The sequence below is a fragment of the Erpetoichthys calabaricus genome, chromosome 3, assembly GCF_900747795.2.
Source record: "Erpetoichthys calabaricus chromosome 3, fErpCal1.3, whole genome shotgun sequence".
In the NCBI taxonomy this organism is placed as follows: Eukaryota; Metazoa; Chordata; class Cladistia; order Polypteriformes; family Polypteridae; genus Erpetoichthys; species Erpetoichthys calabaricus.
In genome coordinates, this window is record NC_041396.2 from 251,100,430 (window position 1) to 251,123,275 (window position 22,846).

Here is a 22,846-nt window from a genome sequence, read left to right on the forward strand (position 1 = left end):
ATTGTTTACGTTAATGAAAGCTACCAGATTTCAAGCCTGATATTGACGAACTGATTACTAACAAGAGATGCCAAGTGTTGGGACAAAAGAAATAGATCTCACACTGTAAGACTCCTATATAAGCAATGAATATAATAATATAAGGACCTAGCTAAGAGGCTAAGACTCTAATTGTACGCTGTTGTACGGAGATTGTATGGAAATACATTGCTTTTGTTTGAACTTTAAGTATTACATTTTTTAAAGTTTTCAGTATGTTACAGTGCAGCCCGCTGACGCACGTATGGCAGTCGAAGCGGCCCACCAATGGTAGTGAGTTTGACATGCCTGCTATATACACAAATTTCTGTTTTTCTTGATGCTTCCATATGAGCTGTCTCAATGCATGAACTGCATCAGCTGTTCTTCACTTTGACATAAAACAAACTGTTACTCCCCTATGGTGGTCTCTATCCTAAGCCTTCTCTCTTTAACCCTTCTCATATTTTCTTTGTGTGTGACATCAGCTTTATTCCTCTGTAGTTTCCACAATCCTGAATATCACCCTTCTCTATGTAAATGGGTACAATCACACTGTTTTTTCACTCCACCAGTATTCTCTCCTATTTATAGATCTTCTTCATTAGATTCCACAACACATCTACTCCTCTTCCCCATAACTCTTCCACACTTCTGCTGGCATTTCTGGTTCTGCTGCCTTTCCCTTTTTTATTCTATTCAGTGCCTCCTTATTACTAGCCCTTCCTTTGGACTCCACTTCCAAATACAGCCCTTGGATTTTCTTCATTCAGGAGCTTTTCAAAGTACCCCTTTCCATCTATTCATGAACCTATCATGGTCACTCAACACTATACTTTGCTCATCTTTCAACCGCTTTATCTGACTGAAATCCTTCCCAGTCCTTGCCTTTGCTATTCTAAAATTCATTCTAACTGATGCCATATCTTCTTTGCCTCCTTCTTCACCTTTATTACCTCCTGTACCTCTCTGTTCCACCACTGTGTTATCATAGGATCTGTGCGACTTATCACGTCCATTTACTAGGTTGTTCTGCTCCTGCACTTTAAAATTAACACACGCAGATAGGCACACATTCAATGATCCTAGTTATACAACTACATTTGAGTGATGCCCTACTGCCAGTCACTCTTCACCATTCCACATGGGATTTCTTCCACACAAATGCGATGCCTCGAGCCTGTCATTTCTCTGTACTCTATATAGGAACTCACTATCACCAGCACTAACAAACATACGGGTCTCCTAAAGACTCACAAAGGCTCACCCCTTTTGGTTATATGCCACTTACCAACAAATGGGGTCCTTTTTCTACTACACTTGTTCTTCTATTGAGGTGTATCCTCTTAGCCTTGGTAACCCTGTGGGTAAGAAAGCAGCAACATTCCCAAACCATGTGCCCTAATATTTACTTCAATCACTCAATATATAAAGACAAAGTATAGAAATTTAAAAGCAGTGTGGCATTTAGTAAAGCCATATAACAGCAACTAAAGAAAAGTAAAATGGAAAAGTAAATTTAGTAATCTACATGATGCATAAGTTTGCATTCTTCAAAGTCTGAAAGAAAGGGACTCTCACTCTCTTTCTGGTGTCTGACATCAGTTCGTTTGTCATCGCTGTTTCTATTTCTTCTTCAGTCCTTTAAACAGGCTAATATTTGTGTTGAAATTTCACGTAGGGGCTCCAACACACATGACATTACACACATTTGATGGGCAAGCTGTCCTCCTTGATGGATGGCTGTGCTCAAATACAGTAGTTTGGATTCTTTTACATTGCCACATTATAAACTAGCTGAAACAGCTTTTGATTCTGTGACATTCATACTGTTTTCCATTCCAGCCAGCTACTATTAAGCTGTGAACAAACTGAAACAGATGCATTCTTCTTCCTAGCATTAGGAAGATGTCTGCAACGTCTCCTCCATTTGGTGCAATATAAGGCGTCCTCCAGGGCAACACCAGCGATTTTCATGTCCTCCTTGATCTGGTCCATCCAACGTTTCTTCGGTCTCCCTCGCGGGCGTCTGCCATGGGGGCTCAGGTGCAGTGCCATTCTGGTCACTGAGTTCTCATCACCGCAGGTGACATGCCCATACCATTGTAGCCTTGCCTCATACATCTTGTCCATGTTTGGTGCAACTCCCATCCGTTTCCGGATGTCAGTGTTCATGACATGGTCCCATCTTGTCAAACCAAGGCACCACTGTAGCATTCGTGTTTCCATCACACTAAGGGCCCGTTTGTGCATTGCAGTAGCTGTCCCGCACTCTGAGCCATAGAGGGCAACTGGGCGCACCACCGTTTTGTATATCTTGGACTTGAGTCAGTCTGGAATGCAGCTGTCGCAGAGGACTCCAGTGACCTGTCGCCATTTCAGCCATGCAGCATTGATCCTTGCACGAATGTCAGGGAGCAGGTTGCCGTTGCTTTTGATAACTGAGCCGAGATACTTGATGGTGTCGTTGCTCTGTGGGACACACTCCATGTACTCAGTCTTCCTTGTGTTAAGCAACATACCATTGACATCCAAGCGAGTCTTCCACTGCTGTATTAGCCGCTCCTGATCTTCACAGTCTTTATCTGCAAGGAATATGTCATTGGCATAGAGGAGCGACCATGGGTGGGATGTTTGGAGATCAGAGGTTACCACATCCATGCATAAGATGAACAGGAGTTGCGAGAGGGCAGACCCTTGGTGGACTCCAACATTGATTGCGAAAGGTGGTGAAACTCCCACTGGACACTGGACAACACTGCTAACATTGCTGTATAGTAGCTTGACTCAATCAAGGTAGGCTTCAGGGATATTATGTGATCGTACGGCATACCAGATAAGGTCGTGAGGTACCCTATCAAATGCCTTCTCCAAGTCAAGGAACACCTTGTGGATTGTCTTGTTCTTCTCCCGGTGCCTTTACAACAGCAGCCGGGCAGCGTGGATGGTATCCGTTGTACCACAACCTTTCACAAATCCGCATTGGTTTTGCATAATGGTAGCAATCTCGCGGATCCAGGGGTCGATGACTCGCTCAAAGATTTTCATGGCATGGCATACGAGGCGGATTGGTCGGTAATACGAGCACTTCGCCACATTGTCCTTGCCTTTCCAGATGGGCACCGTCATGCTGGTTATCCAAGCTGCTGGAGTTTCTCCATCTTGGATGATATGGTTGAAGAGGGTGGTGAGGATCAGAATGCCCTGTGGCCAAGGAGCTTACACTATTCCATGGGGATGTTGTCAGGGCTGGTTGCTTTCCCATTTTTCATGGTTGCTTCAACTTCCACCTTAGTGATTGGTGGCATGGGTCCAGGGGCAAGGTCAGTGCTTTGGATTGGTGGGTAGGGAAATTCCTTATTGCAAATCTATGAGAAGTAGTCGCTCCAGCATTGGAGAATGGCGGGTGGATCTCGTAGGACCTGATGGTCATCTTTAATGCGCTTGACTTGACTGATATCTTGCATTGAGAGGTTGCACCTGCTGGCCAAGATGGCTCAGATAGCCATCGCTGATTGGTCCAGGTACACGGTTAGAGATGCAAGGGCATCCGCCAGCTGACACTTACATTTGGGGATCCGCCAAAATTTGATCTTCTCCGCTACTGTTATCCATGGCTGACGTTGTCGACTGAGGTTGAGCTGGAGGTCCATAACAAGTAGGTGATGCCGAGGCCCAATATTAACCAAAGGGATCACTTTCACATTGATTGTTAGCTTCAGGTCTTGTCTTCGAATAAGCTAGCAATCAATTTGGGTCTCCTGCCCAAAACTGGCATAGGTGACCAAGTGTGCTGGTTTCTTCTTGAAAAAGATGTTTGCCATGGCGAGATCATGCGCCTCTGCAATATGCGGCACAATATGTGGCACCATTCATCGTTGCGGGCCCCAAACCCCTGGCCTCCATGGAACTGCTCATATCCATCTCTCTCTTGTCCAAAGTGCCTGTTGAGATCTAAGGTTACGATATGGAGTATAAGGTGAGAGGCATTCCGAAATATAGGATGGAGTGAGATTATTTAAGGCTTTCTACACCATAAGCAACATTTTAAAGTCAATTCTAAATGGCACTATTAACCAATGTAAGATTCTGGCAGCTGCATTCTGCACTATTTGCAACCACTTGATGTTTTTTTTAGGTAGTCCTGAGAGGAGTGTGTTATAGTAATCTAGTCAACTAAAAACAAAAGCGTGAACTAATTTTTCAGCATCTTGCAAAGTTATAAGTGATCTAACTTTTGCTGTATTTCTTAAGTGAAAAAATGTTTCTAGTAATCTGATTAATATGTAATTTAAAATTTAGGTCAGAGTCAATAATTACCCTCAAATTCTTTACCTCTGTCTTGACTTTTAAGCCTAATGGATCAAGTTTATTTCTAATACCCTCACTATAGCCATTTTTGCAAATTACTAAGATTTCTTTTTTCTTTTTATTTAGTTTGAGATAGTCTGACCTAATGGAAGCATTTAGATCAAAAAGAGCACTGGACCCAGAACAGATTATTGTGGAACACCACATAAAATATCATGTGTATTCGAAGTATAATTATCACAACTAATACAGAATTTTCTACCTATTAAGTAAGACCAATTGAAGACATTGCCAGAGAGACCCACCCAAAGACTAAGGCGATTTATAAGAATATTGTGATCAATGATATCAAATGCGGTACTCAGATATACGAAGATGAGAAAAGTTAAAAGGCCTCTGTCTGCATTTACCCACAGGTCACTTACTACTTTAACAAGTGCAGTTTCTGTACTGTGATTTGTTCTAAAACCTGATTGAAACTTGTCAAGAACAGAATGTTTATTCACATGATCATTTAGCTGCATCTTCTTCTTCTTTCGGCTGCTCCCATTAGAGGTCACCTGTCTAATCTCGTCTGTCAACCTGTCCATCACCATTGCAAATAAGAAAGGGCTCAGAGCCGATCCCTGATGTAATCCCAACTCCACCTTGAATGCATCCATCACTCCTACTGCAGACCTCACCATGGCCACACTTCCCTCGTACATATCCTGTACAACTCTAACATACTTCTCTGCCACTCCTGACTTCCTCATACAATACCACAACTCTCGAGGCACCCTGTCATATGCTTTCTCCAGGTCCACAAAGACGCAATGTAACTCCTGCTGGCCTTTTATATACTTCTCCATCAACATCCTCAGATCAAACATCACATCTGTGGTGCTTTCTTGGCATGAAACCATACTGCTGCTCACTAATCATCACCTCACTTCTTAACCTAGCTTCCACTACTCTTTCTCATAACTTCATGCTGTGGCTCATCAATTTTATCCCCCTGTAGTTACTACAGTCCTGCACATCCCCCTTATTCTTAAATATGGGCACCAGTACACTTCTTCTCCACTCCTCAGGCATCCTCTCACTTTCCAAGATTCCATTAAACAATCTGGTTAAAAACTTCACTGCCATCTCTCCTAAACACCTCCATGCTTCCACAGGTATGTCATCTGGACCAATGGCTTTTCCATTCTTCATCTCAAAGTACTCTTTCCATCTGCTCAACACACTCTCCTTGCTTGTGAATATGTTTCCATCTTTATCCTTTATTACCCTAACCTGCTGCGCATCTTTCCCAGCTCAGTCCCTATATCTAGCCAATCGGTACAGGTCCTTTTCTACCTCCTTAGTGTCCAACCTCTCATACAACTCATATGCCTTTTCTTTAGCTTAGCTCAGGGGTAGGCAACGTCAGTCCTGGAGAGCCGCAGTGGTTGCAGGTTTTTGTTCCAACCCAGTTTCTTAATGAGCAATCAATTATTGCTGATGAAACACTTATTGCTTAAGTGATAGTTTGATGCTTCATTTTAGTGGTCTCGCTTGTTAAGTCTCCCCGCCCTTAATTGCTTATTTCAATCTTAAACAGCTGCATTCAGTGTGTTAATGGCTCCTTATTTAGTAATAAGATGTAAAAGACAAAGCAGCCAGAAGTTCTCCATCTAGCAGCAGAACAAAAACCTGCAACCACTGCGGCTCTCCAGGACTGACGTTGCCTACCCCTGGCTTAGCTGCATAATGACTGCCTTTTCTAGGATTTTATTTAAGAAAGGCTGGTTAGAAATAGGTATGCAATTGTCAGAATGAGAGGAGTTGAGATTATTTTTCTTGTGCAGGGGTTTAACAACAGCAGCCTTAAGACAGTCTAGGAAGACCCCATATCTAATGATGAATTTACTATGTCAAGCATACTATCAATTAGTAGGAAACAGAGCAAGTTGTTCACAAGACAGAACTGATTATGTGGAGGTAAGATGGCGGTTTTAAAGGCAGGTGGAGGAAATGATGTTGATTATGCCGGAACCGGAAATGATGTCTTCGGAGCCGCAAGTGACTTCATCAAATGCACCAGAGCCGGAAGTTACATCATCAGAGGCGCCAGAAATGGAAGTGGCATCATCAGAGGTGCCGGAACCTGGTGGTATTTCCCGGGAATGGTCTACAAGGAACTGAGAGTGAAAAGTCAGCACACTCTGCCACCCACTGGTCTGATATAACATTACAATTACTCAAGCCCTTTAGCTACCTTCTATTCATAAGTATGTGACAATATATATATATATATATATATATATAAGGCGGCGCAGTGGGTAGCGCTACTGCCTCGTGTGGAGTTTGCATGTTCTCCCTGTGTTTGCGTGGGTTTCCTCTGGGTACTCCGGTTTCCTCCCACAATCCAAAGACATGCAGGTTAGGTGCATTGGTGATTCTAAATCGTCCCGTGTGTGCGTGTGTGCACGTGTGTGTGTGTGCGCACCCTGTGGTGGGCTGGCGCCCTGCCCGGGGTTTGTTTCCTGCCTTGCATCCTGTGTTGGCTGGGATTGGCTCCAGCAGACCCCCATGACCCTTTAGTTAGGATATAGCAGGTTGGATAATGGATGGATGGATATATATATACAGTGCATCTGGATAGTATTCACAGCGCAACACTTTTTCCACATTTTGTTATGTTACAGCCTTATTCCAAAATGGATTAAATTCATTTTTTTCCTCAGAATTCTACACACAACACCCCATAATGACAACGTGAAAAAAGTTTGCTTGAGGTTTTTGCAAATTTATTAAAAATAAAAAAACTGAGAAATCACATGTACAAAAGTACTCACAGCCTTTGCTGAATACTTTGTCGATGCACCTTTGGCAGCAATTACAGCCTCAATTCTATTTGAATATGATGCCACAAGCTTGGCACACCTATCCTTGGCCAGTTTCGCCCATTCCTCTTTGCAGCACCTCTCAAGCTCCATCAGGTTGGATGGGAAGCGTCGGTGCACAGCCATTTTAAGATCTCTCTAGAGATGTTCAATCGGATTCAAGTCTGGGCTCTGGCTGGGCCACTCAAGGACATTCACAGAGTTGTCCTGAAGCCACTCCTTTGATATCTTGGCTGTGTGCTTAGGGTCGTTGTCCTGCTGAAAGATGAACCGTCACCCCAGTCTGAGGTCAAGAGCGCTCTGGAGCAGGTTTTCATCCAGGATGTCTCTGTACATTGCTGCAGTCATCTTTCCCTTTATCCTGACTAGTCTCCCAGTCCCTGCCGCTGAAAAACATCCCCACAGCATGATGCTGCCACCACCATGCTTCACTGTAGGGATGGTATTGGCCTGGTGATGAGCAGTGCCTGGTTTCCTCCAAACATAATGCCTGGCATTCACACCAAAGAGTTCAATCTTTGTCTCATCAGACCAGAGAATTTTTTTTCTCATGATCTGAGAGTCCTTCAGGTGCCTTTTGGCAAACTCCAGGTAGGCTGCCATGTGCCTTTTACTAAGGAGTGGCTTCCGTCTGGCCACTCTACCATACAGGCCTGATTGGTGGATTGCTGAAGAGAAGGTCGTCCTGCTGGAAGGTACTCCTCTCTCCACAGAGGACCTCTGGAGCTCTGACAGAGTGACCATCGGGTTCTTGGTCACCTCCCTGACTAAGGCCCTTCTCTCCCGATCACTCAGTTTAGATGGCCGGCCAGCTCTAGGAAGAGTCCTGGTGGTTTCGAACTTCTTCCACTTACGGAAGATGGAGGCCACTGTACTCATTGGGACCTTCAAAGCAGCAGAAATTTTTTTGTAACCTTCCCCAGATTTGTGCCTCAAGACAATCCTGTCTCAGATGTCTACAGACAATTCCTTTGACTTCATGCTTGGTTTGTGCTCTGACATGAACTGTCAACTGTGGGACCTTATATAGACTGGTGTGTGCCTTTCCAAATCATGTCCAATCAATTGAATTTACCACAGGTGGACTCCAATTAAGCTGCAGAAACATCTCAAGGATGATCAGGGGAAACAGGAAGCACCTGAGATCAATTTTGAGCTTCATGGCAAAGGCTGTGAATACTTATGTACATGTGCTTTCTCGATTTTTTTATTTTTAATAAATTTGCAAAAATCTCAAGTAAACTTTTTTCATGTTGTCATTATGGGGTGTTGTGTGTAGAATTCTGAGGAAAAAAATGAATTTAATCCATTTTGGAATAAGGCTGTAACATAACAAAATGTGGAAAAAGTGATGCGCTGTGAATACTTTCCGGATGCACTGTATATGTATATATATATTTTTTTTTAACCAAACTTAGTTTTCTAATTTCTAGATTGTTCCCAAAACACAGAATCTGGGAAATAACAGTTCACTTAATTAGCCCAGCAGTCCAATTAACAACAGAAGCTGGTTGGAACAAAAACCTGCAGCCACAGTGGTTCCCCAGGACCGAATTTGATAACCTCTGATATATAATATATACTCACCAGCCACTTTATTAGGTACACCTGTTCAACTGCATGTTAACGAGAATATCTAATCAGCCAATTACATGGCAGCAACTCAATGCATTTAGGCTTGTAGACATTGCCAATACAACCAGCTGAAGTTCAAACCGAGCATCAGAATGGGGTAGAAAGGTGATTTAAGTGACTTTGAATGTGACATGTTTTTTGTGCCAGCTAGTCTGAGTATTTTAGAAACTGCTGATCTAACTGGGATTTTCACACACAACCATCTCTAGGGTTTACAAAGAATGGTCTGAAAAATTGAAAATATCCAGTGAGCAACAGTTCTCTGGACAAAAATTCCTTGTTGACTCCAGAGGTCTGATGAGAATGGCCAGAGCGGTTCGAACTGATAGAAAGGAATCAGTAACTCAAATAACCATTTGTCACAACTGACGTATGCAGAAGAGCATCTCTGAATGCACAACATGTCAAACCTTGAAGTAGATGGACTACAGCAGCAGGAGACCACACCAGGTACCACTCCTGTCAGCTAAGAACAGACAACTTAACACTAGAATCCCTGAAGACTACGAAAAAAGTTGTAATGCCAGGCCACCTTAAATTCCTTCGCACCTCTTCATCAGTGTCTTTGTTTTTCAAATGTGTCAATCAGCACAAGCAACAAGGAGCCTGCTATCCCATCCCACATCGACGCAGCTGAAGTTCTCCCAGCTCAAGTCTCTTTATTTGGGAGTGTGGTGCCTTGAATTGTATAGGGCAAAAAATATATCATTATTTGGATACATACATTTCATGTGTGTTCTGTGTCTACAATGATCTGGGTAATTGTAGGTTGACAGGAAATGCGATGCAAGAAATGTTGAACACATAACTCAAACAGAAAATTTTTCATCTTACTGTAATAATGACAAAATGCAGACAAGAAGTGTATAATGTGTGAAGACTGAAGTCCACATGTGAAATAAACACTTTCACAAAAGGTATAACAAAACAAGTGCGCTTTTGTTCAAGAATACAACTGAACAAATCATTCAATTTACATGTTGCTGTCAATGAGTAAAAACCCAAGCCCAAATATCTGCCGATGTGTCTGTTTGGCTGGTGCAGAGGTGTTTTAGTTATGTGTTCAACATTCCTTGCCTCACATTTCCTGTCATCCTACATTTACCCAGATCGTTGTTGACATGGAGCACACATGAAATGTATGTATCCCAAATAACAATATATTATTGACCCTACACAATTCTACACGCATCACACCCAGATAAAGAGCCTTCAGCGTCTGAGTTGACTTTAGCTGCCTCTGTGGGGGGATGAGTGAGCAGTCTGCCTGCTGCCAGTGCTGATCGACATATTTGCAATGCAAAGATGCTGAAGATGAGATGCAAAGGAATTTATGGTGGCCCGGCATAATGACTTTTTTTGTAGGTTTCAGGGATTCTAGTGTTAAGCAACAATTCACATGGGCTCACCAAAATTGGGCAATTGATGATTAGGAAAATATTTCCTGGTCTGAAAAGTCACGACTTCTGCCATGACATTCAGATGGTAGGGTCAAGATTTGGCATCAACAACATGAAAGCATGGATCCTTACAGCCTTGTATCAACAGTTCAGGCTGGTGGAGGTGATGATGTAATGATGTTAGGAATGTTTATACTTGGCACACTTTGGGCCCCTTAGTACCAATTGAGCATCGTTTAACTGCCACAGCCTACCTGAGTATTATTGCTGACCATGTCCATCCCTTTATGATTGCAATGTATGCATGTTCTGATGGGTACTTACAGCAGGATAACACGCCATGTCACAAAGCTCAAATCATCTCAAACTGGTTTCTTGAACATCAGTTTAATGTACTCAAATGGCCTCCACAGTCACCAGAACTCAAGCCAATAGAGCACCTTTGGGGTGTGGTGGAAAGGGAGATTTGCATCATGGATGTGCAGCCAATAAATCTGCAGCCACTGTGTGATGCTATCATGTCAATATGAATCAAAATCCCTGAGGAACGTTTCCCGCACCTTGTTTACTCTGTCCCACAAAGAATTACTTCAGTTCTAAAGTCAAAAGTGGGTCCAACCTTGTACTAGCAAGGTGTACCTAACAAGAAATTGCTGGCGAGTGTAGTGTGTATATATATATATATATATATATATATATATATATATATATATATATAGTATATAGTATATATTATATACTGTATATATATTGTGGCGGGCAGCTGGGGGCTGTGCCCAGCCGGGATGCCGAGAACGACTGGGAGAGGGACTATGCCTCCCCCGGACCATGAGAGGGCAGCCACCCTGGTTTGTGTGGGGGCCACAGGACCTGACCATGGAAGCTCAACCCTATAGGGGCCCGTGGCCACTGCCAGGGGGTGCCTGGACAACTGTGGAGCCCTGAACCTGGAGGTGCTGGCGGAAGGAATACCAGGGACACCTGGAGTGCTTCCGGGTGCTTATGCGGCACTTCCACCACACCAGGAAGTGCAGCAGGAAGCTCAGCAGGAGGCACCTGGAGCACGTCCGGGTGGACATAAAAGGGGCCACCTCCCTCCAGTCATCATCTGGAGTCAGGTGGAAGAGGACGAAGCTCGGAGGAGAGGAGTGGAGGCGGCGAAGAGAGGACAGGAGTTTGAAAGGCCTGGACTGAGGGTGTGTGGTGCAGGGGCATTGGGTTGTGTGCTATTTATTGTAAATATTGTAAACAAACGTGTGTGGTGAGTTGAACATTAGTGTCTGCCTGTCTGTGTCGAGGCTGGTCTCCACAATATATATGTGTGTGCATGTGTGTATGTGTGTGTATGTGTGTGTATATATATATAGAACGCATTAGATGGTATTATCTGTATACATACTAGGCTGATATGCACACTGAAGACGATGTAAAGAATGGATCAGAGATAAGCAAGTTAAGTCTTTGATGAGCCTCTTGAAGCACCTCATCAATCACCAATAATTATCCATAATGTTTTTTAAACAGTTCCATTTTTTTAAGGAAAAATGTATTTCACTAGTGGCTATCACACTCTTGCTCCATTGCTCCATCTTTTAGTCAATGTTGCCTACTCTCCCATACAATTTTTCCATGTTTTCACATGTTGTACACCTTATCTGTAATTTTTCCCTCCCATTCTGTTGCTTTTTCTTTTTCTTTTTTAAATCTCTTATCTGTTTGCCCTTTTGGTGACCAGGTACCTCTTTCTCATTCGCAGGTAACGTTTGGATTTACTCCATCTACCAGCCGAACTATGATGAGCAAAGTGGTGTTCTTTACTGCAACAAGACACTCTACTTATTTGCATTTTGGAGTACAATACTGGTCTGCATTGGACTTGGTATACTCCTGCTGGTTTGCTGGTCTTTCTTCTTGTGTGGATGTGTTATAGCGGTCAGTATAGGGGTCTGTTTAGGGTTTTCTCGAACCAATACAAATGATGCAAATAGGGTGCGGAGCTCAATTACTCCTTATCTGTAAGGAGTATTTGAGTGTGCAAAGAAGAGTTTTTTGTTTTATTTTATATTTCTTTGGTTTAATATTATGGCAGGTTGCCAGTGAGTCAGTAATTATAGTCCACAGCCTGGAGGAGATACTATTCTTTCACTTTGTTTTATATTTTATTCTATTCTTTTTCTTGTTAATTTTGCAAAATATGCAATCTTAAAAATGGTGGTCTGTTTCATAAAGGTTAACACAGGGAACATCACACTGGTGTTCAATTAAAAAGATAAAAAAAGTGAGTCAAGAGATAACTGATGGTTAGCTACAGGGAGGTTGTATTCTTTTTCTCTATTTAAATGACTTCCTCCACCTTTTTGTTTTAGTATGATGACCTTAGCATATCATAGGCTGCTTCTATGTTTCACCTTAAAAGGAGTGGTATAGAGGAAAATATAAAGGTTTTTTATACTGCCAATTCCATACATTTTACTCAGTTACATTTTAAAGCTAGGCCATAATCCTAAAACTGGGCAGCAATTATAGAAGCATTGGTGTCCCTATTAAGGTTGAGTTGCTTTTACATGAATTAGAAAGTGAAATCGCATCTCCAGTATAACTTAGTTTGGTGGCATTCAAATAACTCCAACTGAGAACATAGTAATGTCCTACAACTTCCCCTCTTAAGTGATACATTCAAGAGTACTAAATGGGATGCCATTCTGAGTTTATCATTGATGTTTAATTTTTACTTGGATGTGCATGTTGTGTTCAGAGTCTTTGAAGAAAATAGCAGATGGTACAGATAAAGGTGGAATGAATTCAATGTGGTTGTGTGCTTTTCATGTCTGCTGCTTCTATTTGCTCTTCAACATGCCTGGTGGACTTTGAATAATGAGGTAATTGACAGGAGCAACAGAGCACTCTGGGTAGTCAGCTTTACTTTGGGAAAGGTCTGGGAATTATGGAAATTATCATAAGTTTCAATGCCATCATAATAATAAAAAGCAGAGATTTTCTAGGATTTTCTGTTAGTGCCGTCTGTGGAATTTTTATTGCTAGCGGAGGGGTAGTAAGACCCCAAGATTACAGGTAATAACCAGGGCATTGACTTTACCGGATTTTCCACACCTTCCTTTTTTATTCTTGTACATTTCTTTGATCCTCTCCATATTGGTCAAGTCCATGATACTGTAGTTGAATGTACTAGTTTATCTTTTTGATCACAACACTGTTCCCATTTTTGCGATTAGTGTCATACTGCTTTGATAAAGTTTATTTTCTGCTTGATTAGAGTGAAATGGTGCTATGTACATTCTATACCTTATATCACTAGATCCAGATAAACATTTCGTTATTCCCTATGCTCATCTCACTGTCTTTGTAATTAGCTAGATCTTCAGGAATGTTGAACAAAGGGACCACCTGTGGTGAAAAACATGCCAAAGATAGATCAGGGATTGTGTTAAGATTTACACCTCCTCTCTCCTCAAAACCTGCATTGCCCTATTCCTCTTAAATGCCTAGTACCTGTGGGTCTGTCGCACTTTTCCCCTGTCACCTGAGAGTAACTGACCTTCACTCTTTGCCTTGCTGTTGGTAAGTCCATATGACAACACAGCACAACATTTTCAAGCCAAGTCTGACCATGCAACATGGGCCACTTAACTATCAGACAATGCTGGTAAATTATTCCTTCTAAGGCTTGGAGAGTATCCTGCACTGGAATTATCTCTGCAATTTATAGAGGATGTCATCCTCTTCGCACTGCACAGACGGTGATCTCCAGTTGTCTCCAGCGGAGTGTAATGCTGTTGTGATGAAACTCAGTACCTCCCAAAGAAGGCAATGATGAGTGGCTTGTTCTCTGCAAGTACAAGATGCACAGTACAAGTAACTTGCAAGTCTTGTTCATGAGTGAGAGTAATGTTAACAAAGGATTGACCAAAAACTCAGTGTATCAAGGGCAGTTCACAAGATTGTGAATGAAAGCAGTTTAAATGATGTTTTTATACAGGGTTGCTAGGCTTAATCTGTGTGATATGGTGAGAGCATTTTCAATGCAGGACTGAGGAGCAGAAATGATGTTTTTGGGGGGAATTAGGTGGAGCCAACTGAGATGATTTGGATATGTAGTCCCCTAGGTTCCTCCTACAAGGGAGTACCAAGCATGGCCTCACCCCAAAAAACAGATGAAAAGTGAAGGGCAGATAAGCCTTTGTGCTTTTCCCTTTGAAGTCTATTCTAGTGTTTCACTCAACGGTTAACAATGGACTCCACCGTAACATGCATCAAAAAACAAGTAACTCAGGTCAGGTGAGGTTGGGGAGCAGGCAGTGGTACAGTGCGTTGCCATACACACCACACAACGAAACAGCTTGGGATCCTGGTTGGCAACCCCCCAGGCAGACATACAATCCAGTCCCACCCTACGGAAATTACTCTCTATATGCTGCAGTCAGGTGTTATGTGTGCGTCCCCTTGGTCTGGTTCAGCCATTCGGGTCCCCAACAATGAGCATCCTACAAGCTGGATCACCCTCAGGGTATCACGCCACATGGCCATAGTGCCGTAACAGATGCTCCCTCACAATGCAGGTAATGTGCCTCATTCGGGACTCCATGAACAATCGCTCATTCGACAAAAAGTCAAACCAGCAGTACCCAAAGATTCTCTAAAGAGACACAGCACCAAATGAGTCTAGTCATGGATAGTGTCCATGTCTCACAACCATATAGCAAGATAGGAAGCACCAGGACTCTACAGACTTGGACCTTCGTCCTTTTGCATAGATATCAGGAGCACCACACACCCCTTTCCACTGACCTCATGACCCCCCATGCTCTCCCAATCCGTCTACTGACTTCATAGGAAGAGTCACCAAAGACATGAATGTCACTGCTAAGGTAAGTAAACCTCTCAACAAGGTTGACACTCTCTCCGCAGACAGACACACTGCTGATGCCTGTGCCTAAGAGCCTGTAAAAGCCTGTATCTTGTTTTTTATCCAGAACACTCGCAAGCCCAGACACTCAGACTCTTTGCTTAGTCTCTCGAGCGTCCTGATCAGAGCCTCCATTGACTCCACGAAGATCATAGCATCGTCAGCAAAGTCAAGATCAGTGAATCTTTCTTCATCAACAGATAATCCACAGCCGCAGGACCCCACAACCTTGCCCAACACCTAGTCCATGCAAGCATTGAACAGAGTAGGAGGAAGAACACACCCCTGATGAACCCCAGAATCAACTGGGAAAAATTCAGAGGTTCTGCCTCCACTCTGTACAGCACTCACAGCACCAATGTAGAGGCCGGCCATGATTTCCAGCAACCTTGAGGGAATCCTGCAAAGTCTCAAGATTTCCCACAGGGCAGCTCAATCAACTAAGTCGAACACTTTGCGAAAATCGCTAAAGGCAGCAAAGAAACTCTGCCAATATTCGCGTTTGCGCTCCATGAGAACATTCAGTGCCAGGATGCGGTCAATGGTAGACGACTTAAGCGCAAAACCAGACTGCTCCTGTTGCTGAAAGGTGAGCAAGTGATCACGGATCCTATTGACCTTACCTGACAAAGACAGCAGTGTTATCCCCCTATAGTTTCCGCAATCCAGGTGATCACCCGTCCCTTTCCAGAAAGGGACGACAAGTCGCGCTTTCCAGCCAGTTGGGATGACGCCAGTCTCCCAAATGGAAGCAAAGATTGCTTGCAATGCCAGGAGGATAGCCTTACCACCAGCATGGAGAAGTTCACCCCAGATACCACAGATCCCTGCAGCCCCCCCCAAACCCCCTCAGCTGCTTCAGCACCTGTGCAATCTCAGTGAGATTGAGTGGTTCACAACTAATTGGAGGATCAGCCTCAAGAACCGTGGGCCCAGATATATCCAATGTCCTAGCCAGAGGATCAGCTTTAAACAGCTGCTCAAAGTAGCCAGCACAGCGGGTCACAGCTGCAGTGTCATCTGTAAGGACTGTTCCATCAGCTGCCCTGACTGTGACTCTCTAAGGAACAGATTCAGATGTGTGTAATGCTTTGATTCCTCTGTAAGCAGGACATGGGTCACTAGACCGTAGATGGTGTGTCACTTGCTCACAGATTCCTCTAACAAACACCTCCTTATTTGCCCTTAGAGCCCTTGCAGTCATCCTTCTCAGTTCCTGGTACAGCTGTGTTCCGCAACTCCTCTCGATGATATCCAGAGTGTCCTGCGAGATGAAACACCTCCTTCTGGGAACACTGGTAACACCAACACAACCCTCAGCAACATTCAGGATCTTGTCATGGAAGATCTCCCACATCACATTAGGATCAGCAGTCACACCCAAATCTATAAGTTACTCACACAAACTGCGTGTAAACTCATCAGAAACAGCCTCATTTTCCTAGTAGGTGGTAACCTACTGAATCTAAGCTGGATCCTCAGAGTAGCAACAACAAGTCTGTGGTCAGATTTCACAAAATTGGCACTTCTATAGACCCTGCAGTTTTGTAAGCCCATGAGGATGTGATCGATCTCCTTCAATGCACCACCAGTATTGAAGTACCAAGTACAACGATGCGGCTCAGGGAGCTGGAACCAGGATCCAGCGATTTGCAGCCTCTGACCTTTTGCAAAGTCAAGGAACATGGAGCTACTTTCACCATGGTCACCAGACCTGAGACAATCCTCATAGCCAGCCCTGTCAGTGCCAGTGGTTACACTGAAGTGACCCATGACCAGAGGAGTGTCACTTTGTGGGCTCCCATCAACCACTGAGCAAAGTTGCGAATAAAATGTCTCTCTCACCAAGATATCACTCACCATGGTGGGAGCACACACTGAGACAACAGACAAGGCACCCAGAGAGCACCGTACAACCATGGATGTTGCAGCTAAAAACAGCCTATTATGGGATGGAAAACTGTGCCCATATTTACCAATGTCTCAGAATTACTCCAAGGAATTACACTAAAAGTCTGATTAGAATTTGTCCTACCCCAGATTGAACATAAGAAGTAGTAATGAAGCATCCTACAGCAAGTCCCAGCTAGAAGTACGAGTTCACGCCTGAGAATGAATGATGCCACGATTTTACGGCCAAAGTGGTGCTCATGAAGATGTTTTGTAGTTTCCTTGGAAATGATGATGACGCTTTGTATTAGGTCTGATAGCAACGATAAGGTTTCACCACATTTGTGTTCCAGGGATTCACTGAATGCAGAATTCAGTGTACCACTGTCACATTTCGTTGTTGGCCACCCATCCAGCCCCACTTATCTTCAAAGTAATATGCTGTCCACTACAGTATAGTTTGCACCCATAAGCACCGGAAGGAAGAACAGCAAGAATGTGTTATGTCACAGTTGGCACTGTGATATCGCTTATATGCATGCCAATCCACGCTTGGGGCAATGATCTTTATGTGCGTGCTGGTTTGCATGAATGCAGCTTGCTTTAAGATTATGTTTCTTTGTGTGGTGGGGAAAATGTATAAACCTGCATATTACATGATATGTCGTAAGAGCGTTCAAAGTTTGGTGCAAAATTTTTTAATGGTTTGATATGACATACCCAAATCATCACTACTGCAAAGCTATGTTTTACATACTTTTGTTTTGGCCAACAACTCATGGCTTCTCTGTGTAGATGGAACGTCCATGTAACATACAAGATTTGTTACAAATCAGTATATTTTTTATGAGTTCATTGTTGTCCAGCATTTCCAAAACATTTCTGCTTTCCCAGAGTGTGTACACCGATCCCTTCCTGAATGCCATCTTCTGGCAGCTCTTAGTGAGTTAGGACAGCTCATGAGTCTCCTGAATCCTGGTGAAGTTTGGAGTAATTTCCTAAATTAGAAGAAATGATCGAATGCTTTTATTTCTACTCCTATGAATAAAACAAAATTTGCATTTTTGAACCAGTTTGGACCATTTGTCTATTCTGAGATGCTTGATAAATATGGTCACGGAACACATTCAGATTTGGATCTGTCTCTAAAAAGTTACATACCAGTGGAATAATCAGTGGAATGACAATAGTCATTGTGTCACAGCTGTCTGATGTTTCTGCTACAAACACAAGGCACCATCCAGAAAATTAAACTTGAGCTTGCATGTTGGTGAGGTGCTGGGCCTTTTGTTCAGCTTACTGCATACATATTTGAATTCTAAAGCTCTGGTAAGTCGGCCAGTTGTCATTCATCTTAGTGTGGCGTGGTGTGTTCTGCAGAGACTAACTGATAAATCCCACTGTCCCTTCTTACGAAGGAATACCAAACTAATTATTCCATTTTGAATCATTGTTGGGGTCTGACTGGAAAGCAGAGCAGAACCGCAGGAACATGTTAGGCACAGTAACAGTTTTTAATTTGATGACAAAGGATTATGAAAAGTCACATGATCAGTATCTTGTTTATTTCATTATTGTTGTACAAACAATTCAGATTGTTTGAGACAAGCGCTTAATCCTTTTGGTTCATAGGACAGTAATACAGTACAAATGAAGAACCCAGTAATGAGAGGAGCTCCTAAAAAGGATCACTGAAGATAAGGCACATAAAACAGTGAACAAAAGAAACTGTACCTAAAGGAAACTGCTCCTGTCAGTTTTAATAAATGCTACTCTTCTTTGAATAAAAAGCTAGAGGACTTCAAGGCATGCCAGTCAGACTAGACCAGGCCACACCAAACAATAAGCTGTAATGTGAACTAAAAACTAGAAAACCCAAAAAACGAGATGTCTTTTCATCTGACAAAACTGGCATGATAAAGTATGGTGCCCCCACTTGATAGGAATCAAATGTTAAGTGGTGTGACTGACTAGGAGCATAGAAGGTGGGGAGAGGAGAAGATATGAAATGCCTTGACTCAGTTTTCTTACTCATTTAGCCTGACTTCAAGTCCAGCAGCAAATGAAAATGAGGAATTCTGGCATAGAGGGGAACCCACCCTACTACGCATATAACCTACACTATTCTAAAACTAAAGAGAAATAAGAAAATGCAAGTATTGACCATAATGAATAAGCATGCTGTATATCATCCAGTAGAAAGGCCAAGATGCCAGTTGTGAAAGATGCCCGGACACAGACAGACACTGAGACAGCCAGAAGTCCAGAACACACATGTTTAATGACCTTATTCCTTTTATACAATACACACAGTACCAAAAATACCACAATAATGCTTACAGTCCTTACTTCTCTTCTGCCGCCTCCACTCCTCTCTTGCAAGTTCTGTTTTCTTCCCCCCGACTCCTCCCCTTTTATAATGCACGCGGATGTGCTCCAGGTGCTCCCTGATGACCTTCCTGCAGCACTTCCTGGTGTGGCGGAAGTGCTGTATGGGCACCTGGAAGAACTCCGGGTGTACCTGGTTCCTATTCCGGCAACAGTTCGTGGTTTGGCAGAAGTGCTGCAGTCCATGACTCTGGAACCATCCAGGCACCCCCTGGCAGTGGCCATGGGTCTCCACAGGGTTGAGCTTCCCAGCTCCGTGGTTCCCATGTGATCCCAGAGGGCTGCCATCTTACGTCCCGGAGTATGAGTTGCTCCTCTCCCGGTCCCCTGCTTCTCCAGGTCTCCTGGTGGGGAAAGGTACCCGATCCTCTATCACACAGTAAAAAACAGAAACCCTGCACAACTGCAAAGTAGAATTCTGATTTCTAGCCCCATACTCTTGAAGATGATTGAGTCCTCCTTTCTCTTTGTCACAAGTGTGGCTTCAACACATCAAAGTTGAGACCAAAAAAAATACACCTTGTAATGCATCTCCACCCAACCAATGATACAGCTCACCCATTTTGAGAAGGTCCTTCCCTAAGATTAGCACAAATACACAGGAACAGCTCTCCCAAACTGACTGGCAAGGAATGATGGGTCCTGCCCAACCATCTAATAAGGATATGATTAAGGGTTTCATGCCGCTGTCCATCCTTCATTAAGCTAAGAAAGGGTGCGCTATTTGTCCATCTTAAGACATTTGTCAAAAAATTTTAAATGCTAAACACAAACCTCAGAAACAAGAAGGGGCTAATCAGGCAGGATGAGATGGCTGACCTTGCACTTTGTTTGATGCCAGAACCAGGATCAACTACAACTGGTGCAAATCCATCAGAAAAATAGAAGTCACTGGCATGATTAGATGAATGGCCAAGGGACTGGGCGAGTTATTTTAATTTGCAAAATAGTTCAGTCTTGTTCATTTTGGGGTATTAAGGTTACATATCTGATTAAACAACTCCTCAACATCCTACAAGGAGCTCCAAAACTCCAGGCCTGTGCTGGGCTTGCCCACCAGGGGTCTACCATTGTCTGTTTAGGATGCCTGAAGAATCACAGTCTAGAGGTAATGAGGAGGACGAAATACAGGTGTGCTCTGTTTATGTGCTGTCCTGTTTCTGCAATCTTGGATGCTTTACCCAGGTCTTCTAATGTATCTGTCAGCAGGCGAGTGTTCCTCTATATACAATTTTGTCCTCTAGGAGGTCCCATCCCGCTCATTCCAGTGTGTGGCCCAGTCCTTCTTTTTCAAAGTTCACGACTTCTCATTCTGAAACTGTGACCGGTCCTCCTTGGCAATCAGTGTCTTTGTACTGGGCACATCTAAAGAAGCCACACTTTGAAAATGCACAATGATGTCACATTGGAGGTACTCCTCTGCACAAAAAACCTTCAGGACTGTGCATTGGAGCCCATCTAGAACAGGTTACCATTGCCCATGGGCCCCAGCTAGACAGGAGAAGGGTTTCTCTGTAGGGTTTTCTTTAGTCCCCACTTTGTGATCTGTTGATGAGACCATTTTAGGTCTTTCTTGGTACACCTCTGGACCAATGGGTGCACAGTGACTCTCTTTGTTCAAGCCTGCACTCCATTATTGGCTTTCTTCCTTTTGAGTGGGGGTGATCTTGTAAGCTCATACAAACTAAAAGACTGTAAATGCCATTCGCCCCCTACACACACACACACATGCACACACACCTGGACCACTTGTTAATTCACCAATCCCCACCACAGATAGCCCAACAAATATGTTATCTGATCTATTAGGGTCATGAATGTACTAAAGCTACAACTGGTTGCACAGCTTTCTTCCATTTAAATATTATGCAAGTATAAAGCTCATTTTCCAAATAAAGACATACAGTACAAGATAACCTATATGGTAGATATTCATTTTTTATGCTACCAGAGTAACAAATCATTTTTGGGATGGAGAAGTCCTTTAAGAACCATGTACGCCATCCATTTGAGAAGAGTACTTTACACTACATAATAAAGCTAATCATTAGTGAAGGACAGAAATTATGGGAAGAAGGGCATTTATAATTGGCTGTGTATTGTTCTATATCGTTGATTTTGCACTGACGAAGTGGTCATTTTAAAAACGATTACTGCCATAGCACCCCTGGAGTCCTTCTCTAAAAATAGCAACATCACTGGAGCCTGGGGAGCGCATACATTGAAACTGATCAACAAGTGACACGTGAGAAAAAACCTTCACAGGATCATCTCGTGGTGAGCCTTCAATAGGTGCGGGCAAAATGGGTCTGGAGGTTGGCTGCTAACAACTTGTACCTGTAAATAAAGTCCCAGCATGTGTACCTGTTCCTGTAAAAAATTAACTGACTTTTTGCTGGTCCTTTTATATTAGAATGACATTCTGTTGTTGTTGTTCAGATCCCATAATGGCTATTAGTTGCTCAGATTGGGTAAAGCGACCATGCTTTTGTGAGGACAAATGCAATACAAATATTTGATGATATTTCTTCTAAAGAAAATGCTGTCCATTCTAGAATTAGTTATTTCCATTATGCGGTTTTCTGACAGCAAACTCAGGTGATTTTCAAGATCAGGCTACACAACAATTATTTATATAACAAAAGGAGTTAAGTGATCTACACAGGGTCACACAGTGAGTGCGTTCACATGTCCCTTTATAACCCAGTTTCAAAAATGCCATGTTTCTCTTTATTGCAGTTAGAAACCAGTATATTAATCCTTGAGAAACCAGGTTAACAACATCAGATTTCCCTACAGATGTTTGGCCAAGTAAACCCTGTGATGGATCGCTGGGAATCTTGCTGGGATACCCTTTTAAAGAGAAGACCGAGGAAGGGATATATGACCAGCAGTACCCTCCCCGGGACATGAGAGGGAAGCCCCACCTGGATTACATTGGGGCTGTGGCCACCGCCAGGGGGTGCCTGGACAGCTCCGAAGACTGGGCATGAAGCACTTCTGCCACACACCTGGAAGTGCTGCCGAATGTCGACTGGGAGACACCTGGAGCACTTCCGGGTGTAGTATAAAGGAGGCTGCCTCACTCCTTTCAAGAGCTTCAGTCGGGAGGAGGGGGGACAATGCTTAGAAGAGTGGAGTGGAGGAGGCAGAATGAAAGAGAAGAAGACAAAAAGAACTGTGTATGGTGGTGATTGATATACTGTGTTGTGTGTAGGAACTAAAAGAGAATAAATGTGTGTGTCTCGGGGCAATTGGTGTCTGTGTCTGTCTGTGTCCGGGTTCAAGTTCACAACCCTTAACACTGAAATATTTTGAAGTCTGTTGCACTCTGTGACAGATAGAGGTACTGTCGACCCCTTGAACCCTCAGACCAGATGTCAGACACCAGATAAAAGTCCAATAATAAT

At 43.2% G+C, this 22,846-nt stretch overlaps 3 protein-coding genes across 5 annotated transcripts in view; 2 read left to right on the forward strand and 1 right to left on the reverse strand.

The window, feature by feature from the left end:
* Nucleotides 1–12,342, forward strand: part of LOC114648783 (transmembrane protein 272-like) — a 48,845-nt gene extending 36,503 nt beyond the window's left edge. The window contains exon 5 of the mRNA XM_028798035.2: nt 11,991–12,342. Within this exon, the coding sequence (XP_028653868.2) occupies nt 11,991–12,253 (263 nt within the window). The 3' untranslated portion in view covers nt 12,254–12,342. The remainder of the gene's footprint in view (nt 1–11,990) is intronic.
* The window catches only part of LOC127527217 (transmembrane protein 272-like), a 242,432-nt gene that overhangs the window by 117,716 nt on the left and 101,870 nt on the right, over nt 1–22,846 (forward strand). The window contains exon 7 of one of the 3 annotated variants that reach the window (XR_007934524.1): nt 12,839–13,040. The exons of 1 other annotated variant lie outside the window; for it this stretch is intronic. The gene's annotated coding sequence lies outside the window, so the exon portion shown is untranslated. Of the gene's footprint in view, nt 1–12,348; nt 12,582–12,838; nt 13,041–22,846 lie in introns of those variants that run through there. One more of the 3 variants, XR_007934526.1, reaches the window with a different exon arrangement.
* Nucleotides 20,779–22,846, reverse strand: part of itga7 (integrin, alpha 7) — a 181,281-nt gene continuing 179,213 nt past the window's right edge. The window contains exon 26 of the mRNA XM_051925209.1: nt 20,779–20,815. The gene's annotated coding sequence lies outside the window, so the exon portion shown is untranslated. The remainder of the gene's footprint in view (nt 20,816–22,846) is intronic.